The following is an 18305-nucleotide window of genomic DNA, read 5'->3' as shown; positions in this document are numbered from 1 at the left end:
ATTTGCCAGCTATCTCATTTATATTTATACTGTATCTTAGCCATCACTCCAGGAATTATCTAAACCAGTAGTGCTTTCTGCAGATAATACACTGATGAAGCAATCTACACAGATGGTAAGCTTTCAACTTACATTAAAAAAATCATCAGTTATTGTTCCCATTTTTTTCCAAAATTAAGGTAACTTTGTTCAAAAATATGTGGAATAATATATGCACAGTTTCAAGGGCATGATGCCTTTGGGTTATTATGAGGTCAATTATGACTTTTTTAGGTTTCTTCTTAATTATCAACCAGAACTTTCTTAAATTTGGAAGACTAAAAAAATAAGAACTCAAAAATTTTAAGATACCGATCCTGATTTCAGATTCTATCGGAAATGTTGCTCTTTAAAATAAGGAAGAAGAGTCTTAGCAAATATAACGAACACAAACTAAATAATGTTGCAAGAGATTTCTAATTCTTGCTTTTTAGAAGGGTAGACATTTTGAAAAGTGAATTTATTTCAAAATTTCTTAATACAAAGGCTTATACATTATTTTAAATTGATGCAACAAATCCTGACATTTGCTGCACTTTATGTAATGAGGAGATGTTTGAATGCATATTGAAGTTTTTCCTGGCATATTTATTTATTTATCATACTATTTATCTCAGAATCTCAATCACCAAAGAGCCAGATAACCAAAGGAAAATAAAAAATTCAAAACTTTCTTTGTTTTTTCTTTTTAACTAAAACCTGGGGAAAATAAATTTTGTGGTAGATATGACAGCAGCTGCGCAATGGGGAAAAAAGCTTGACTCTGTCGAGATTGTGTGTATTATCATCGGTTCTTGAGTTTTGAACAAATAGAACTATTTATTATTGAAAAGTAAGCAAAGAAAAAGTGATTCTGGGTAGAATTCAAATAATGGTTTAGTCTGGTTCAGTTTGGGTCATCTTCTTACTGTAATAGCTCAACAATTGAGAGCAGTCAGTCATTAAAGATGATAAAATAAAACTACGTTAGAAAATCAGCAAGTGTCACTTTCTGTCTGGAGTGCCAAAAATTTTTATTACTTCTGCTTCTTGAAATACATAACTCCTTTATTTTATACTTACCGTCTGTGGTTCTATATGTGGGTTTCTAGAAAACTGGTAATTCTATGACTGGGATAATTTCCTGACAAATTAATTGGAATTAACGCCTTCTGCAGCTGTGCTGTATCATCTGCTACTTGAGGGATTTTTTTAATGATCTGTGGTCATCAGTTTTAAACTATACTAGTGATTGTATCCCTTTAATATGCCTTAGAGTCCAAAAAAACATGCCCCAGATGAGTAAACAGATTACATGTTCTGAATTAGCACTTGCTCTCCAGCTGCGTGGGATAGGTAGAGCACGTGGGATCCCCGGATGTGATTTCTATGTTATTTCCTCTTATGAATTCTGAAACTTGCCTGTTGAAATAAAAACCTTCCTGCCATTTTTTTCAGAGAGGTGCAGGTTGAAGCCATAGGATGCAGATGTCTTAGACATTTGACTTTGGCATTTCTTATGCAGTCGTAAGATATGGAGACAACTGACTCCAGAACACTGGTTGAACTGTGAATTAGGAGGAAGGAAACCTGACAGAAAGGCAATCTTGTTTTCATTTTGCATGTTGCTTTAAGGCCCTGGTCTCCTTCACTTCATGAAATAAAGCTTCATGCGCATCCTCTCAGCCTGAAGCATTTCTGTTTCCTGCCTTAAAGAAAAGACTTTAAAATTGATTTTTTTAAAGTATGTTCCTGATAACACAGTGCTTTGTATTCATTCTCTGTTATATTTATTGCGCTTCTCCAAAAGGACAGAAATATCTGGGGGAAAAAATGCACAACTATAGGTCTATGCATTTTGTACAATAACATTTTATGGAAAATCTCACTAATAAAGAATCATTGCTTTTTTTCTTTCCAGAACCACATAAAACATACGACCTAAGTTTATACGTCATTAAGATAGTGAGTTCCTCATAGATTATAAACATCCATGGCAGTTAACAATTGCACTGAAAATTAATATTTCTAATGGGCAACTTCTGTCACTCGTATTTTCTGCTCTCGTTTGGTAAGTAGTCTGAATGAAAATGACCTTCTTCCAGGGACAAGCAACTTGGTCAACCTGAACAAGGATAGCAGAACCCTCTCTTGAAACGTTTCTAACCCTAATGTTTCCCAGAGTAAAAGATGATAATCTGCTGCTTATTAAATACTTGGAATATCTTTTGAGATACAAAAAATATCTAAGTTGTATATCATCATACTGGACAGAAGGTTGTACCTCACCAGATATTGCTACATAGCAGACATAAGCTGAACTGAAAACTCTGGAGCTGGTTTGTGTTAGCTGGGGTCTTCGAGCGCAGCTCTTGAGCTACATTAAGTTTGCAAGAAATCTGTCAGGAATGTAAATGTTTGACAACACAAAATATGAGGTGAATACCTCAACAATAAAGCTTTTCCCTAGGTGACATCTGTCCACACAGCACATGTCACCACCACAACTGGCGACCTTGCCGACGCTTTCAGCCGAGAAGCCAATGAATAAAACGCGATGGAATTTATTATTTGTCACGAACTTGCTTTCACACCTCCAGCGATGATCCCTCCCAGTGAAAGCTGAGACATGTTGGCAAGAGAGTGCGAGCCTGGGCCTGCTACCACCCCAACTCTGGCAGCACGTCAGGGGGCTGGATGCTTCTGAGCTGCCTGACGGGCACCTCTCTGGAGTACCAAATCCATCAGCAATGGGGGAAGGCACGAAGGGAGACAGACAAGGGGAGGGGACAAAGGCAGCTTCTAGCTCATGTCATATCGCTGCTGTCAGCAGAGATGTTCAGTTTGCTGCTTGGTATTCTTGGGGGTAAATGAACTGTGCATTGTCATTGCCAATCCATGCACAGCTACGTGCATAGAATACCAGTATTGAATTCATAATTTGAAATTTTTGATTTTTCAGAGGTTTGGGGGTTTTTTATGTTTCCAAAAATCAAGTACTGTTGTATGTACTTTTTTCCTACTGTTTCTGTGCATACTCTACCCTTGACAGTATCCATAGCAATTACGCACAAACTGAATTCTTATCTAGCAGTTCAATTTCAGAAAAATTAAATGTGCCCCTACCCTTTACCTTTCTATATGCACATTATTCTTTCTATTCATTTATTTTGCTGATATCAAGAGCACATAAGAAAATATAGCAAACATATCGCACCAAAAATTAATGTATTTTTGTTTTATAAAAGACATAATAGACTGTAAATATGAAATAATGACCATCCAATGACCTGGAAGCTGCTGTATTAGAGTTATGTCTGTCTTTGTGTTGCAAATGAAAGGACTACATAGTATGAAACAGCCATATCAAACTTTGCATAAGTCTTTTCATGATCATATATGTGCATATCCGGGAGACCTATTCCCAGAACTATGTCATTTGGAAGCACTTAGGACACAATGGAATTGCAGCATTCTGCCTGTTGAAAGCAAAGGATATATTTCTTTATAAAAGGAACAAAAGAGTAGACATGAGATAATAGGAACAATTCAGGTGCAGGTTTACAGTGCTTTTCAAAGCATTTCTAAAAATCAAAAGCTTAAAAATCCACTACCTGCAGGACTGAAACTATCCAATCTTCAAATTTATCTGAAGGCAAAGCTATTCTATGTCTTTAACTAAGATGACCCGAGGCACAGCCCTGAAGGTTAAAGTGTGGTGTTTGATGTCCCCTTGGAGAGCTAGTATATCACCTTCCCAGTGAGCTAACAAGTAAATTGCATATGCACTAGAACAGGTGAGAAATATAACATACTTGCTTGTATGTGTCCATTTCTGTGTCAATGCTTAACTTATAGTCCTTTGACTTGTTAAATTGCAAAGTTTTTGATTCAGAGCCTGAAAACCTTGTTTTCAGAGTGCTGACAGAAATGACCCGACAAGCAGAGACCTCTTTGTCAAAGTGAGGCATCAGAGTGATGAAGGGGTTTGCCTGAAATATGGGTATGCATGGCAGTATCCCCCCACACACACACAATCCAACCTTCATCTTCCCTTTCGCTCTGCAATCATGCCAAAGCTTTCTTGTGCTTTACATCAATACCACCTTCTCACAGAGGAGACACATTTTCACTATAAACAGTGCAGACCTGAAAAGCATTTCTGTTACAGCAACGCATCCCAGCCTGAGCCGAGGCTGGGGCCCTGCCGCGGCACGTGCTGTACAAACACAGAGCGAGAGACAGCCCGTGTATCGCTCTAAAAGAAGCAAAACAGAAGCGAGCGAGGAAGATGTGATATGTCAGCCTATTGTCACTGCTATTGTCACTGTTCTCTGGTGGTGTCCTGGCTTCAGCTGGGATAGAGTTAATTTTCTTGCCAGCTGGTGCAGTGCTGTGTTTTGGATTTAGTGTGAGAACAGCGCTGGTAACCCACTGATGCTTTAGTTGTTGCCAACTAGTGCTTACCCCAAGTCAAGGACTTTTCAGTTCCCCGTGCTCTGCCAGTGAGCAGGCGCACAAGCACCTGGGACGGAGCAGAGCTGGGACAGCTGACCTGAACTAGCCGAAGGGATATTCCATACTATACAACACCATTCTCAGTATATAAACTGGGGGGAGTCGGCCAGAGGCCACCAGTTGCTGTGTGTTGGTCAGCAGGTGGGGAGCAATTGTATTCTGCATCACTTGTTTTTCTTAACATTGTATTACTCTCTCTCTCTCTTTATTATCTCAAGTTACATTACAATTATTATTAGTAATAGTAGTAGCATATTTTATTTTATTTTAATTATTAAACTATTCTTATCTCAGCCTATGGGTTTTACTTTTCTTCCTGATTCTTCTCCCCATCCCACCAGGGAAGGGAGGGAAGCAGGGGGCAGCGAGCGAGCGGCTGCGTGGTACGTAGTTGCTGGCTGAGGTTAAACCACAACCAGTGGGCACAGACTGAGGGACTCTGGGGACTCCACAGAGGAAGTCTTATGCTGGAGACTGACTATCAAAGATCACTCTTATTTTTCTCCTACCTTACTTAATAATTCATAGATGGTCCTTATGGTACATTTTACATGCTTTTATCAGATAAAGCAATGTTTAAATATGCTCTTATTAGGCAGGTGAAATCTGGAAGATACTGCCACTTTCTTGACCTAGGGACAGCCTGAAGCCCAGGATGCTCCAAGATCCAGTATCTCACTCTGGTGTCCTTGCCTGACCTCTGGTTGCAACTGTGTGCATTACCATGATGTTTAGAGGTGTGTGTGGGTGCTATCTAGAAAGGATCATGGCCATCGTGTCACATGTCCTGCCTACAAAGACAGATGGTCATCAGGCTAGGAGCAAACAGAAGCTGCCAAGCCCAGAAATGTGTGCCAGGATCTATCCACATGTCAAGTAATTATTTTAAAGTGTAGGCTTGCAAGCCTTGTGACTCACCACAGTGTTGGCTCTGATGTTTCTACAAGTGATTCATGTGGATAGGTGATTAAGATACCTTTAAATTTGGCCTGAGGGAAGGTCCTTTACAGCATTTTTTTCACAGTAAAAACCAAAAGGCCAAAACCAAGCCCCTCAGTATTGTAGATCTGTGCTGGGCATTAAATGTGCTGAATACTGCATCTTTATAGCCGAAATTCTGCAGCAGCTTTTTCTTAATTTGTGCTTTTATTTTTTGATACGACATCTATAAAATAAAATGCTATTTCAAGCCACTTGTCTTCAAATTATCAGGCTCCAGTACTGATAGCATCAATTGCATTACAAATTTTTCCTGGGAATAACAAGGAAGTCTGGACACTTGGTTTGGAAACAACAAGGAGGTTTGGGAGGTAAAAGGGGCCAGGGAAATTTGTAGTGGAATGAGTGTTAACACGTCTGAAACAAATGGATACTCTAGATAATGTTTCATGAGGGAGAAGCAGAAACTGAGCCCAGTTTTCCACTTCTCAGAACCAGACTGTTTAGAGGAAATTGGTCTTCCAAAGTAATATGGGACTTCTGTTCCTATCACCCTGGTACTCTTAGAAGAGAGCCCGCGAGAAAGAGATCGACACTGAAGTAGTAACTCTTGAGTGAAATTATTTCCTTGACTCATTTGCTGTTTCACTTCTGAACACTGTCTCCTTTGAAGTGTTGTCTAAATATTCACCAATAGTATGTAATATATGGTCAATACATGGAATAAAGTCAAATCTCTCATGTCACTGTTTTGCCCTTTTAAAGTACAGACCATTCGCCACTGCAGCAGTACTTACAGAGCGGGTAGGGATTCATAAATCATACTTCGGTACTGCAAGTCTCAGAACAAGGTGTAATACAACATCCTGCAATATTAAATTAATATCATATCATATCATCCTATATTGATATAGCTCCTTTCATGTCAGATGATTCTTTCTAAGATTATTTTCTTTCTTTAAGAGTTTGCATACACGACAAAATGCAAAATATGATTGCTAAAGCACTACTATTAGGGTACAGTTGCACTGGTAAGTAGTCCACACTTCAAAAGGACAAAACATTGGCATGAGAAATGTGGATTTCATTCCACATATTGCACATATGGTTTTTCTAGAGCATGGAAGCTCTGGCCTTGGGGATAGCCTGGCATACTCCTGCTCTATGACCTTAATATAGCCTGTCTGCTAGTTTCACAGTGCTTTATAATATCGTGAAATTACTTCATTCTAATATTGCTATGCATCAAAAAATCAAAAGTGGAGCTGTGGGGAGGCTGGAAAATTTTTCCTGTAGAGCATGTGATCAAGAACAGCCTCTATGACTATGTAATAAAGTGCTGCAACATTACAAAACCAAACCTCCTTGAAAGAAAATGTATTACAAGGACAGATGCTAAAAAGCAGTGTAGCCCCATGTACATACAGCTATTAAAATATGTGTGAAAACACATATGCACAAGAGTTTATCTTAGCTTGTCATTGTTATCAAACCTATTGTTTGCAGGCCTCTATGTCATATTTCTATGTCTGTCACGTTAGTTTTAAATAACTCTAATCCCCAATCCAATTAAAGGTATCACCTCAAAGCGGATCATTTTATTTCCTTCGAGAAAAGATGCAGCCTTATTATTCAGCTTAGTAAAGCAACCACTGCTAAACTGACCTTCATTTTATCTCACATACTTTCATCTTATCACCTTCCTTTTCTACGGCATACAACTTTCAGATGTGCACCTGGTGTGTTAGATCTAATCAAAGTTTCCACCTGAGAGGTGTCCCTTACATTGAAACCTGCAAATCCCATTTTTAACTCCCACATGCAATATCTTAACTGAAGCAGATCAAAAAATTTCTGGTATTTTTTATAATGCAAAATTATGTGCAATCTAAGTACATTTTTCTTTGTTCTTTCTTGGAACGACTTTTGTTTAGAAACATCTTTATGATACATTGTACTCTATTAAGAGGAGACAATGTTCTAAAACCAGACAGAATATTGCTTGTTTAGCACCTCTGGTTCAGAGGCATCATACACATTAGACCCAGTCCATTCAGCTGAGCTTTAGCTGTCTTAAATTGTCTTTCCGTACCACGATTTTCATCTAGACTCGCTGTTCACCTTCATTCTAGCAGTCTGCTAAGTGATGTGTAATTAGATTTTTCCCCCCTTACATCCAATGCCACAAATGTGCTTTGAAAATAAAAATCTCTGCGTGATGCATGGGGAAACTTCTATGTATTGAACTTTGTGGCTTCCTTGGTGGAAGATTTTATTCCTTAGTAATTTTGTGCCCAGGAATCAATTACAGCAAAGCAATCTAAAGTAGCTAATAAGCAACTTTGGGATGCAAGGAATTAATCCTGTGTAACATCCTGAGGGCGTGGGATCAATCTACACTATCTTTTTTCTTTCTTTTTTTTTTTTTTATTTTTGTGTGTGTGTGTGTGTATTTCATTCTGAAGCATTATGAAGTGAACAGCTTTCAAGCCCTCAGTATTCTGATGGACTGTGTTACAGATACTATAATAAAGTCAGATATCTTAAATCTTTCTTCTGCATATGGACTGCAGAGAAGACTAAGATACAAGTCCATTCTCCAAAATGTTTTTACAGTATTCAAGCCCTGTTGTGCTCCTAGGACATGTGAATTTTTTGCTCTGTAAAATTCAAAAAGAAGAGAAAAATGAGAAAATGCAAAGTCATAGCTCTTCCTCCTTTTATAGCAGCCCGTGGTACATTCAGTGGGAAATTCCAGGATAAATTCTGATTTTGAAAACCAGAATTCTTTCTGCAACAATTTTGTTTGATGCAGCCATTCACTGTCTCTGGCGATGAACTCTTTTGAAGGCTACACTAGCTTCAGAGTATGTTTCTTAAAGAAAATCCTTTATGAAGGATATGCTTCAAACATAGGGCTGCTGAGAATGGCTTTCCTTTCACAAATAAGGGTTTGTATACCTTACTTAAAAATATGGTTTTATAGATATGAAGTAGTCTTGTCTAAATTTGCTTTCAGCGTGTGCTACCAGAATAAGATCCTTTAAAAAATTGGCTAGAATATTGGTATAACCAACATCCTCACTGTAAGTTATATGGTAATATTAAGCAACCAGTATCTTCAAAAATTCAAATACTGACATTATATTCAAGATTACATGCTTTTGTGTGTAAATGTTGTACCTTGGTCTTTTAAAATGAAAATGCTTATTTACTTGAGTTGCTCAAAATCTTCGGTTGGAGTTTGTTGCAGCAGATTATCATTTTTTTATTATGCCAAGGAAGATGTAATTTTTTCCACTGGCTTATTGTTTATTTACACCACATTTCTGCTGATAATATCTTTGTTTGTATCTTTATTAAATAACAAATTGTGCTGGTTAAATTTGGGTTCAAGTGATGCTTTTTCATTATGAAGTGATTTAAACAGCATGCAAATAAGTTTTGTACATACAGCAATATACTGTACTGAGTGCATTCACTCAAATGGATAACGTTAGCCAAGAACCAAATTGAATGACGCAGAAAAGAATGAAATCAAGTGCCAAACTGGCACTTCTGAAGGAAGAAATGAAAGCTTTTCCCTGTTTTCAATGTCTTTCAGTAGTGTTTGGATATTAAATCCAATCACAGCAAATCATTCCATTCTAACTGAAAAATATTTGGGAAAGTGAAGCTTCTCCTCCACCAGCATAGTTTGTATTCCTTTTATGCTCTTAGGCATACGTATTCCAGTTTTCTCTTTTTGCTTCCATAATTTGGGTGGATGTTAAGGGCCAGTTTACCCTCAGAACTGGTTCAAGTCAGGTATTTTACTGACAGCAATCCATGGGTAGGATCAGGTCTTCTGTTCCTGTGATTTTCAGCTTTTCAGCATACAGTCATTACATTTAAAAAGAAATCTTACTGTTATGTTAACCAAAACAGAAACCGAACCAGCTTTCCCTGCCCATAACACAGTGGCAAATACATAACCACAACTTTGCTTGCTGCTTTACCTCTTTCTATTGCAATATGTGAGCTACGGTGTCCTATATGGACATTCCTTGTAAGTAAAATTGATTTTTCTTTATTTCCTCCACTTATTTTGTTTGTGAAAAATTAGAATAATCAATCCGAAGGTGATATTAACATGAATATATATATATATATATAATATGAATATACATCTATACACACACACACACACAGAGATATAACATGAATAACACACATACAGATCTATTTTAGTGCAGGTATGACTCGCAAGGCTCAGCCTAAGCTGTAAGGAAGCCTGCCTTTTGCTGCCTGTAACAGGGCATCACTTTCTCACCTCATTCCAGAAAGATTCTGCTGAAATGGAGAGCTGGGGCTAACTTAATTACTATGTCCTTTTCTCAGTGTAGATACACTAGACCCCAGATACCATATGCAAACTGCTTCCAAAAATTAACAGTTGTTCCTAGCATGATGAGCTTAGAGCAGACATATGGGTTTAAACCTCATCTTGATCCCTACAAGGCAAAATGTACTGTGCTTCTAGCACTGTTTCAACAACCTCTTATATACATTTTACAACACCTACTGATTCCTGCAAAGCAAAATGTATTGTGCCACTAGTGGCGTTTCAACAACCTCCTGTATAAAAACTGCAGCAAGAGCTGGCCATCTAGTGGAATAACAATTGCCGAGCAAACACAATGCATGAGCATGTGGTACTGCAGGATTTTAGGGCTGATGTGTCAATGCAGTAAGAACACATTAGTAATAATCACTTGAGCCTTTTGAAGCAGCAGAGCTTCAGATTCATGGAGGCAGTAGCTCACCTGGTAGCATAAATCCACGGGATATCACGGGGTTTTTTTCAGAGTGTATTTTTTATAATTTTGTTTTTTCTCTTTATCTCTTGAACTGGAATGTTTTATCATTCCATCCCTATATAGAACATGGGAATAGAATATAATATCTACATGGGAAATCCTGTGCTCCTTGTTGGTTTTGAATTTTTGGTTGGTATTTTTCTTTGAACTCAGACAACCAGTAAATACTTCACTGGCTACAGAAAGTGTATTGATTAATTCAGGTGAAGCAGTACTGTAACAGTTTATAATGGAAATCTACGGACTTTTGATGTATCTTGGCATGATTTGTCTTTCAGGAAAAGGAACAATGTTCTTTTTCATGTTAATGAAAGAAAGCTTAAAATCTGGGAAGAACATCTGGAACTTGAAAAGATTTTCAATGGACAGAATAGAATAAAAATAGTAATCCTGTTCTCATCCCCAGTGTATACAAAAGTGCTGCAGTAAATAAGACATTGTTCTGATTGCTAGTGCAGACTGAAAGAAAACTATTTATACATTATTCTAGATGAAGAGCATAAACTGTTTTAGAACGGAGACATGGAATGTAGTTTCTTTAACTTGCAAGTTAATTGACTCTTTTCTACTATGAACAATGATGTTAGAGGATTTAATGTTATTTTGATTCAAGGGTTAGAAAATTAAAATATAAATGTAATCTAGTCCTATGATTAAGTGGCTTGGTTCTTCAGGAAATACGGAAAAAGTTGTAAGCAATTCTGTGTAACTGATTAATTGAGTCCCCTTTAAAAAAAGTCAAGCACGAATTTGTTTCATGTTCAGTAACAAAATTCTGAGGCCAGTGAAAAGAGACAGGTATTTCCAGTAATTAATTATAAACTTGACCATATGTAGGAGCTCTTTCAAGTGTAATGAAAGAATTTCTGGCAGAGTACGTAGATAAATCCCTATAAAACTCAGTCTCACAGAAAGTTTTTATAAATTATATTAAACTTTTAAGACATAAATCCCAGTTTCATGGAAGAGGAAACCAGCTCCCACTTTCAACATATTCCTTTAAAAATCCTTTGTATATAACTTCTACTGACTTGTGAAATACATACTAAAATTAAACATTAGCACAGTTACTTTGCTTTTACTCACTGTCAGCATCGTGACCTTTATTAAAAACTGAAGCATTGGATCTTTATCCTGTATCTGAAAAGACAAGTGCCCATACAATACAATTTAAAATAGTATTTATATCTCCAGTAACTCAGTCTAATTTCTCTTTCCATAACAAAATTAACACTTAACTATAAATAGCAGAGCCCAAACACTAATCTGAGGGAGCTGTGTGAAAAGCCTTTGGAAAAGATTACACTTTGTTCTAATCCCCCCTTCTTGTTTCTTTGGAGCCTAGAATATCATTGGCACATGAAGCTGCCATTTCTATCTTCACTTAAACACAAGAATTTTCATACTTGGTTTCAGTTCTGTTATTCCACTCACTTTCTGCTGCGCTACCTGTTCAATAATTCTGTCTGAGTAATAATTCATGTTTCTCCACTGCATTACTCAGGTGTTCATTCTCCATTGCATTACCTGCTCTTCATGTGTGTACTTACCTGTTAGCAGTTCTATATTGAAAAATTCAGTACCTTGTTTGCATTAGGTATACCGTCATCATGAGAAGTACCTGAAGACTATTCTAGCAATACCTGTGGGGTTTTTTCTCCTCACTATCTGCCTTTTCACCACTGATATTCTTTTATCCATTCATGTATCTTGGTCTATCAGATTTTTTTTAAACCAGGTTTGGAAATTAAACCAGTTTCTTTTGACCTTTTCCCTTCACTTCTCAGTTTAAAGCTCTTCTTATCAGCCATAAAAGCCTTGATGTCAGAAGGCAATTTTCCCAGATAGTCAGATGGAATCCAGCCTCCAAAAATGCTCTCTTTTAGCAAATGCATCCCACTGGCTAAGTATTCCCAAACCTGCCTTTAGCACAGATCTTTGAGTCATCTATTGATCATCATTATGTCATCATATGTCAAATCTCCCTCTGTACTGACTAGAAAAAAATTTATGGCAGTCACTAAAATAGGACATAATTGTCTTAAAAGTGAGGATATTCCTAAATTAGGGATACATTGCTAAACCAAACTGTTAGGAAAGCTCAGCACAATTCCCTGTAAAACAGGCAAACTCATTGCTAGTACAATTTATTCTCACAGAAACACAGAGGTATAGAATACCAGGTTGGAAGGGACCAAAAGGATCATCTGATGCAACCTTTCTTGGCAAAAGCATGGTTTGGACAAGACGGACAGACAAATCTTAAAAGTGTCGTGTTGGGGAATCCACCATTTCCCTGGGGAGATTATACCAATGGCTCATTGTTACTGTGAAAAATTTTCCCCTTGTATCCAGTTGGAATGTCCCCAGGAGTAACTTGCACCCATTACTCTTCATCTTTTCCATGTGACTCCTTATTAAAAGGGAATCTCGGTCTTCTCTGTAGCCACCCTTTAAGTAGAACATGGTGATACGGTCTGCCCTAATCCTTTTCTCAAGGCTGAACAAACCCAGGTCTCAGCCTCTCCTCATACAGCAGGCTTCCCAGTCCCTTGATCATCGTTGTGGCCCTTCTCTGGACCCTCTCCAGCCTTTCCACATCTATTCTGCATAGTGCCACATCTTTTAATTAACAAACAAACCATGAACTCACAAGTTCTGCATACCTTTGTATAACAAGAAAGGTGTATTTTGATCAATCGTTTCAACTGATCTTTGTTTTTTGTACCTCAGCTCATCTGTACTCTATCATTACCGTTACTGATGGCAGCCAAAGATTGCCCCAAAACCCTATGGGAGTTATTTTGGACAACCTGATTATTTTATATTTTGGTAGGGAAAAAAAAAGGAAGTGAGGTTAGATTCTTTATTTTATTTTTAAAAGCTCTGGGTTCCTGCTGAAGTCTTTCGTGTTGAATCATGCCTTTGGCAGAACGTTCATTCAGGTCATGCCCAAGAAACACAAGACATGATGCTGAAGCACTGCAGTGACTATATAACATTTCTTAGTGGAATGTTTTCTAATTATGAAATTACCCCAGAAGTGAAGAAAACTTTTTTTTTGCTTCAACTAGCAGATCACAAAGCAAAGCAAACTGTAGAAAAAGGGGGGCATGGGAGCCATAACAGCTGTCTCCTTCTGCAAGAAAAAGGGGGAGGATTAGCTAAGTGCCACCAAAAGGCAAAAAGCAAGTGATGGAGCCTTAGCCTGCAATAGCAGAGCTGAATGCAGGGGAGAGGAAAGTACCCTGGAACACTGAACCTAAACTAGGTTTCTCTCAAATCAACGAAGGTATGTGCTAGCTACAGGAGTCACTGTACCAGGCTCATGACGCTGGCAGTCAGAAGAATAACATCCTTAAAAGCTCATTCATTTCAGGTTTACTCTAGTGTTATTCCACTAATTTCAATAAAGCCATTTTCGACCAGCAATCAACTATAACCACTTTATGTTAATATAGATTTGACTAGCTAGCTTTCACGATCTGTTTCTAGGGAGGACTAAAACACTCCTATTTTCTTTCCTTAGGCATCCTTTCAAACGTAATTCATATCTGACAAATGAGACAAGAAATCGATAGTATGTAGCATATACTGTATAATGACCTGGAAAGTTCTTAAAATAGCTGTGCTTGCTTCAGAATAGGTATTCAGTATTCAGTATACAATTATTTGGCACTGTTACACTTGGCCGAGTTCCACTGAAAATACGGTTCTGTAAAAACAGAGGCAGACCAAATGGGATGGATTTGTACGCTCATGTTATTTTTAAGTTGCCTCACATAATACACGGTCATATAGAAATCAGGTTTTATTTTGACCTTTCCCATCATATTTAGGAAAACATGAGTGGGGCAACATCGAAAGCTGGGATTGTTCAGCTCCAACAGATATAAAGATCACACGCTGTGCATGTGCCATGTGCTGCACCCATTCCAGCATCCATGCTCCTAAGGAGATTTTAGTGTCAAGACAGCAGTTTGAGTTTCTCAGGTTTTCATGGGCTTTCTTACCTCTGCCTTGGCATGCGGATGAGGGGCTGTTTATGGCATCTCTTACTAAGTCCAAAGAGCTTGTGAACAGTTTTCTGTGCCTTGAGGAAGAGTTGCTTCATGCTGTTTTCTAGCTGCTCATAGCGACGCTGAAAATTAGAATCCATTGTCCACAAATGCATTACAGTAGATGTGTTCAGGAAATAATTCATGGGCAGCCTTTTCATAAATAATTTGAATTCATCTGAAAAAAAAAATAATCATCGTCTTTAATTATGTAGTTATGGCTATTGTTGCAGCAAAAAACTTTTAATTCTTTTCTTGAACTTTTAGTATTTTTGAACTTGAATTTCTGCAATTTTAGAATTGAACACTTTAACTCTTTCAAAGTAGAAAGGTAATTGCATTTGTAGTGGTAATATTAGAATAGAACCAGCAAAAGTAAATATTTATGTATTTTTTTTACATTGATGTTGCAACAAATGCAAGCATTGTCAGCATTTTTTAACGGATAATATGAAGATTAAATAAGAATCAGGGTTTCTTACTTTCAAATCTCAGATCTGAAAGTAATCATGCATTTAAAGATCAATGTATATTGAATCATTTGGAGAAGATAGGAAACTGTCTTAAAAGGAGTATATTCCAAAATTTAGGCAAAGCAAGTAAATGCCATTTTACAGGTCAGCTCCCTTTCAGACTTGTTATTTCACCTGAGACAAGCCATGAAGGATCAGACTTTCAAAAGTATTTAGAATTGAAATGGAGCCTTTCAAAGCATTTTATGGTAATTTGACACTTCAAAAATGTCCTCATAACTTCTTTTTGACTCGTATCTCCACCTCTAAAGCGGTAAAAAGGGGTTCTCAAATCACAGGACCACTGTTACCTTGGACATTCTATGTTTTCTGCTTGTTCTGGTAGCTCCATCCCCACAATATGTAGACTGAATCTTATTAACAGAACTGTATTAATCAGTGAATCTATTTGCATAAGTAGGATAATTTACATGTTGATTAATAAGTTTTGAACCTAAATAAACTTCCATTTAAAAGGGCTCTAATTACTGGGGAAAAAAATGAGAAAATGAGCAGCACACTTGAATGCCAGTTTATCCCTTTTCTTTGTTGTTTCCGTAGATCAGTACATTTGCCTGCCTGCCTTCCTGCCTGCTGCTGTCCTCCCATCCTTCACAACCCATTTTTATTTTTTTTCCAGCTTGTTCCTGCAGTGAAGTCACTTATCCCACAGTTTAGATTTCACCCTGCCAGATGCTCCTTTTGGGTAGTCTGCACTTCAGCAGACTCTGTGAATGTAATGATCCAACTGACTGAAGCAGCCTCTCTAAAAACTAGAGTTTATCATAATATTTAACATTGCTATGATTTTAGGTTGCTTGTGGGAGAGAGCTGATTGGGGAAAATGTCTGTTCGCATGAAAGAATACTTGATTACCATCATTGTTCGTAAGCCTTTTGATTTTAGCTTTGGCTTTAGTTTAGCTTTTTTAATAATGTTTTTACACATAGAAGGCCAAAATATTTTATTTTTATTGGTGGAGAAGAAAGATCTTTTCTAAACGAGCTGGAGTGACCCTCGTCCACATCCTGAGGGGCACAGGGCCATGATGAAATAGGACAGCCCTATTGTGGCATAGTATTTTCTGTGATGGATGAAGATTCATCAGGGAAAAAAAAGCATTGAAAGGCCTTCTGGAAAGTAAAAAATTAAAGGTAAGGGGCAAAGATGATGACTTTATATCTAATAAAGTTGTTTTAATAATTCATCTGAGAGCTCTTTGGAAACGTGTTATTCATTTTCTCCTCATGCCTCCCTCTGGGTATTAGTTGTCCATTATTCTCCCCTTGAGGACAACACCGCTGCCCCTCTGGTGGACCTGCGTACAAATTAGGGGACTGAGGAAAGGAATTGTTTCTTTATTTTATCAAGTATTCTGAATCTCTGATCTTTTGATTTTTCCCTTTCCTAATTTTGTGTAAGAAGTGGGCTCTTACCCTCTGTCCAAAAAGAATAAGTATCTGTTCCTGGGTTTGTAGCTTAATAATTGGAATTAATAGGAGTATTTAATAAATTCTACATTATCAGATGAGCATCTCTGTGAGTCTTACTGTAGTTTTGGGAAAACCAGTTCCCCGTTTTCCCCTTCTCGAGTGACAATTTTGCCTTTGTCTCCTCATACTACACTTCCCAGTCCTCGCTTCCATTCAAGGCTTGCACAGATGCTGTGGGAGAGGGTCATGTCTGACTTGTGCAAAGTGTAAAGGAAGGGAAGCACAGTCCCATTGCTTGGGAAAGCCTTCCAAGACTAAAGAGTGCATTTTGAAATTTAACAAACTGGTATTTAAAAAAAAAAAAAAAAAAAAGGAATTAATAGGAAGTAAGGTTAACTGAACAGCTACAAAGTGTGTCCTTTGGCAAAGCGCAGATCTGCAGACTGTATAAATCGGCCAAACTCTACTGACTTCAGAGGAGTGTACTGATATACCTAGGGAGGATCAGATCCAAAAGCCACATTCCTGACTACCTGTTTTAATCACTAACTTCTTATTTTCCTTCTGTTCCTCTGAGACACTGGTATATCTACTTAAACTCCATTTCAGGAAGCCAAAAATAAACCCAAATCCCTGAGGACAGAATAGACTCAGAAGATGCCTTTTCAGTTTTCATATTGCTGTAATAACTTATTTAAGAAACATTGTCAATTTGCTGTCCTTTGCACAATGGCAATAAGCTCTACAGCTAACAACTAATCGGATGCAGTGTTTAGAAGTGATAAGGATCCTTAACTTGTAATGCAAAAGCATTTTCAATAAGAAAATGCTTCTTTTTCTCCCTGTAATAAACATCGCCTTTGACTATCCCTGCGCCCTGTATGATCATGCTAATGAGCACCATAATGCAGGTAAAAGAGAGAGAGAGATAAAAAGAGCATGGTTACATAGTGCCTTCTGCAAAAAAGAGAGGAAAAGATAATGTGCTCATATCTTAAACAGACACATTTCATGATCTGTGAAACTACAACATGAACTCCTAACACTGAGAGATGATTAAACTATTACACTCTAATCAACACATTGCACCAGCCATTCCTGAGGATTAACAGCCAGTATTACAGTGCTGGGGGCCATAGAAATTGATACTTTGAAAACACTATACTTGATACCACATATGATATGATTTCAGCACTTTCTCATATATTTTCACATGGGTTCCACATGCAATACTATTTCTTCATATTCTTAACTAATTGCAATTAACAGAGGAATTTTTAAAACTATATGCAGTGGTTGATCAAACAAGTTTAACTTTCATTTGATGGCTGGTCATGTCTGTTTTTCACTTCCCCCTTTCTGCAAAGTAAATCTTTGTATTAACGGTGTCTAGAAATTGAAATGGCATACTATATTGCAGCAGCAAAGAATAAATGGAAAATATCACAATGGGAGCAAATATTATTGCTGAAATCAGATGAACTTCAGACATATTTAGGCTGTAAGAAATACCTGGAGCTACTTAGCTTCTAACTTAGATTCTCAGTGCTATTCAGTGTCAGAGCAGGGCTCAGCGTTGAATACAACGATTAACATTCTGCATACAGAGCTAGCAAAGGCCAGAAAAATACAAATCAAAGGATTTGACAATGCTCTACTACAAGGAAAAAAGGTGCCTGTTCTGCATTGGAAAAGACTAGGACCCCTGATTTCTCTTCTATGAACATTTTGCATAACCCTGATATTTTGTATTACAAGACCTGTGCAAGACTATCACCTACACGACCATGCACATTTCTGTTTTCATTTCAGTTGAGGATGAGTGGGGTTTTTTAACTTTTCCAGGCTATCAAAAAGTTTTGTGTTAGCTTGTTTCCTAACCCTTTTGGAGGATCTTTGGAAGCATCTTGGAAGTCAACATATTTATACCAGCCTGGGAACTCAGAACCCTGGGTTAATAATTGTACC

At 37.6% G+C, this 18305-nt stretch overlaps 1 protein-coding gene across 2 annotated transcripts in view; it reads right to left on the bottom strand.

The window, feature by feature from the left end:
- The window catches only part of BRINP3 (BMP/retinoic acid inducible neural specific 3), a 213860-nt gene that overhangs the window by 25601 nt on the left and 169954 nt on the right, over positions 1–18305 (bottom strand). For both annotated transcript variants that reach the window (XM_005231130.3, XM_027777866.2), the window contains one exon: positions 14348–14570. In XM_005231130.3, the coding sequence (XP_005231187.1) occupies positions 14348–14570 (223 nt within the window). The remainder of the gene's footprint in view (positions 1–14347; positions 14571–18305) is intronic.

This window comes from Falco peregrinus, chromosome 10, assembly GCF_023634155.1.
Source record: "Falco peregrinus isolate bFalPer1 chromosome 10, bFalPer1.pri, whole genome shotgun sequence".
Taxonomy (NCBI): domain Eukaryota; kingdom Metazoa; phylum Chordata; class Aves; order Falconiformes; family Falconidae; genus Falco; species Falco peregrinus.
Note: the sequence above shows the minus strand (reverse complement) of the source record. Positions and strands in the feature narration are given on the sequence as shown.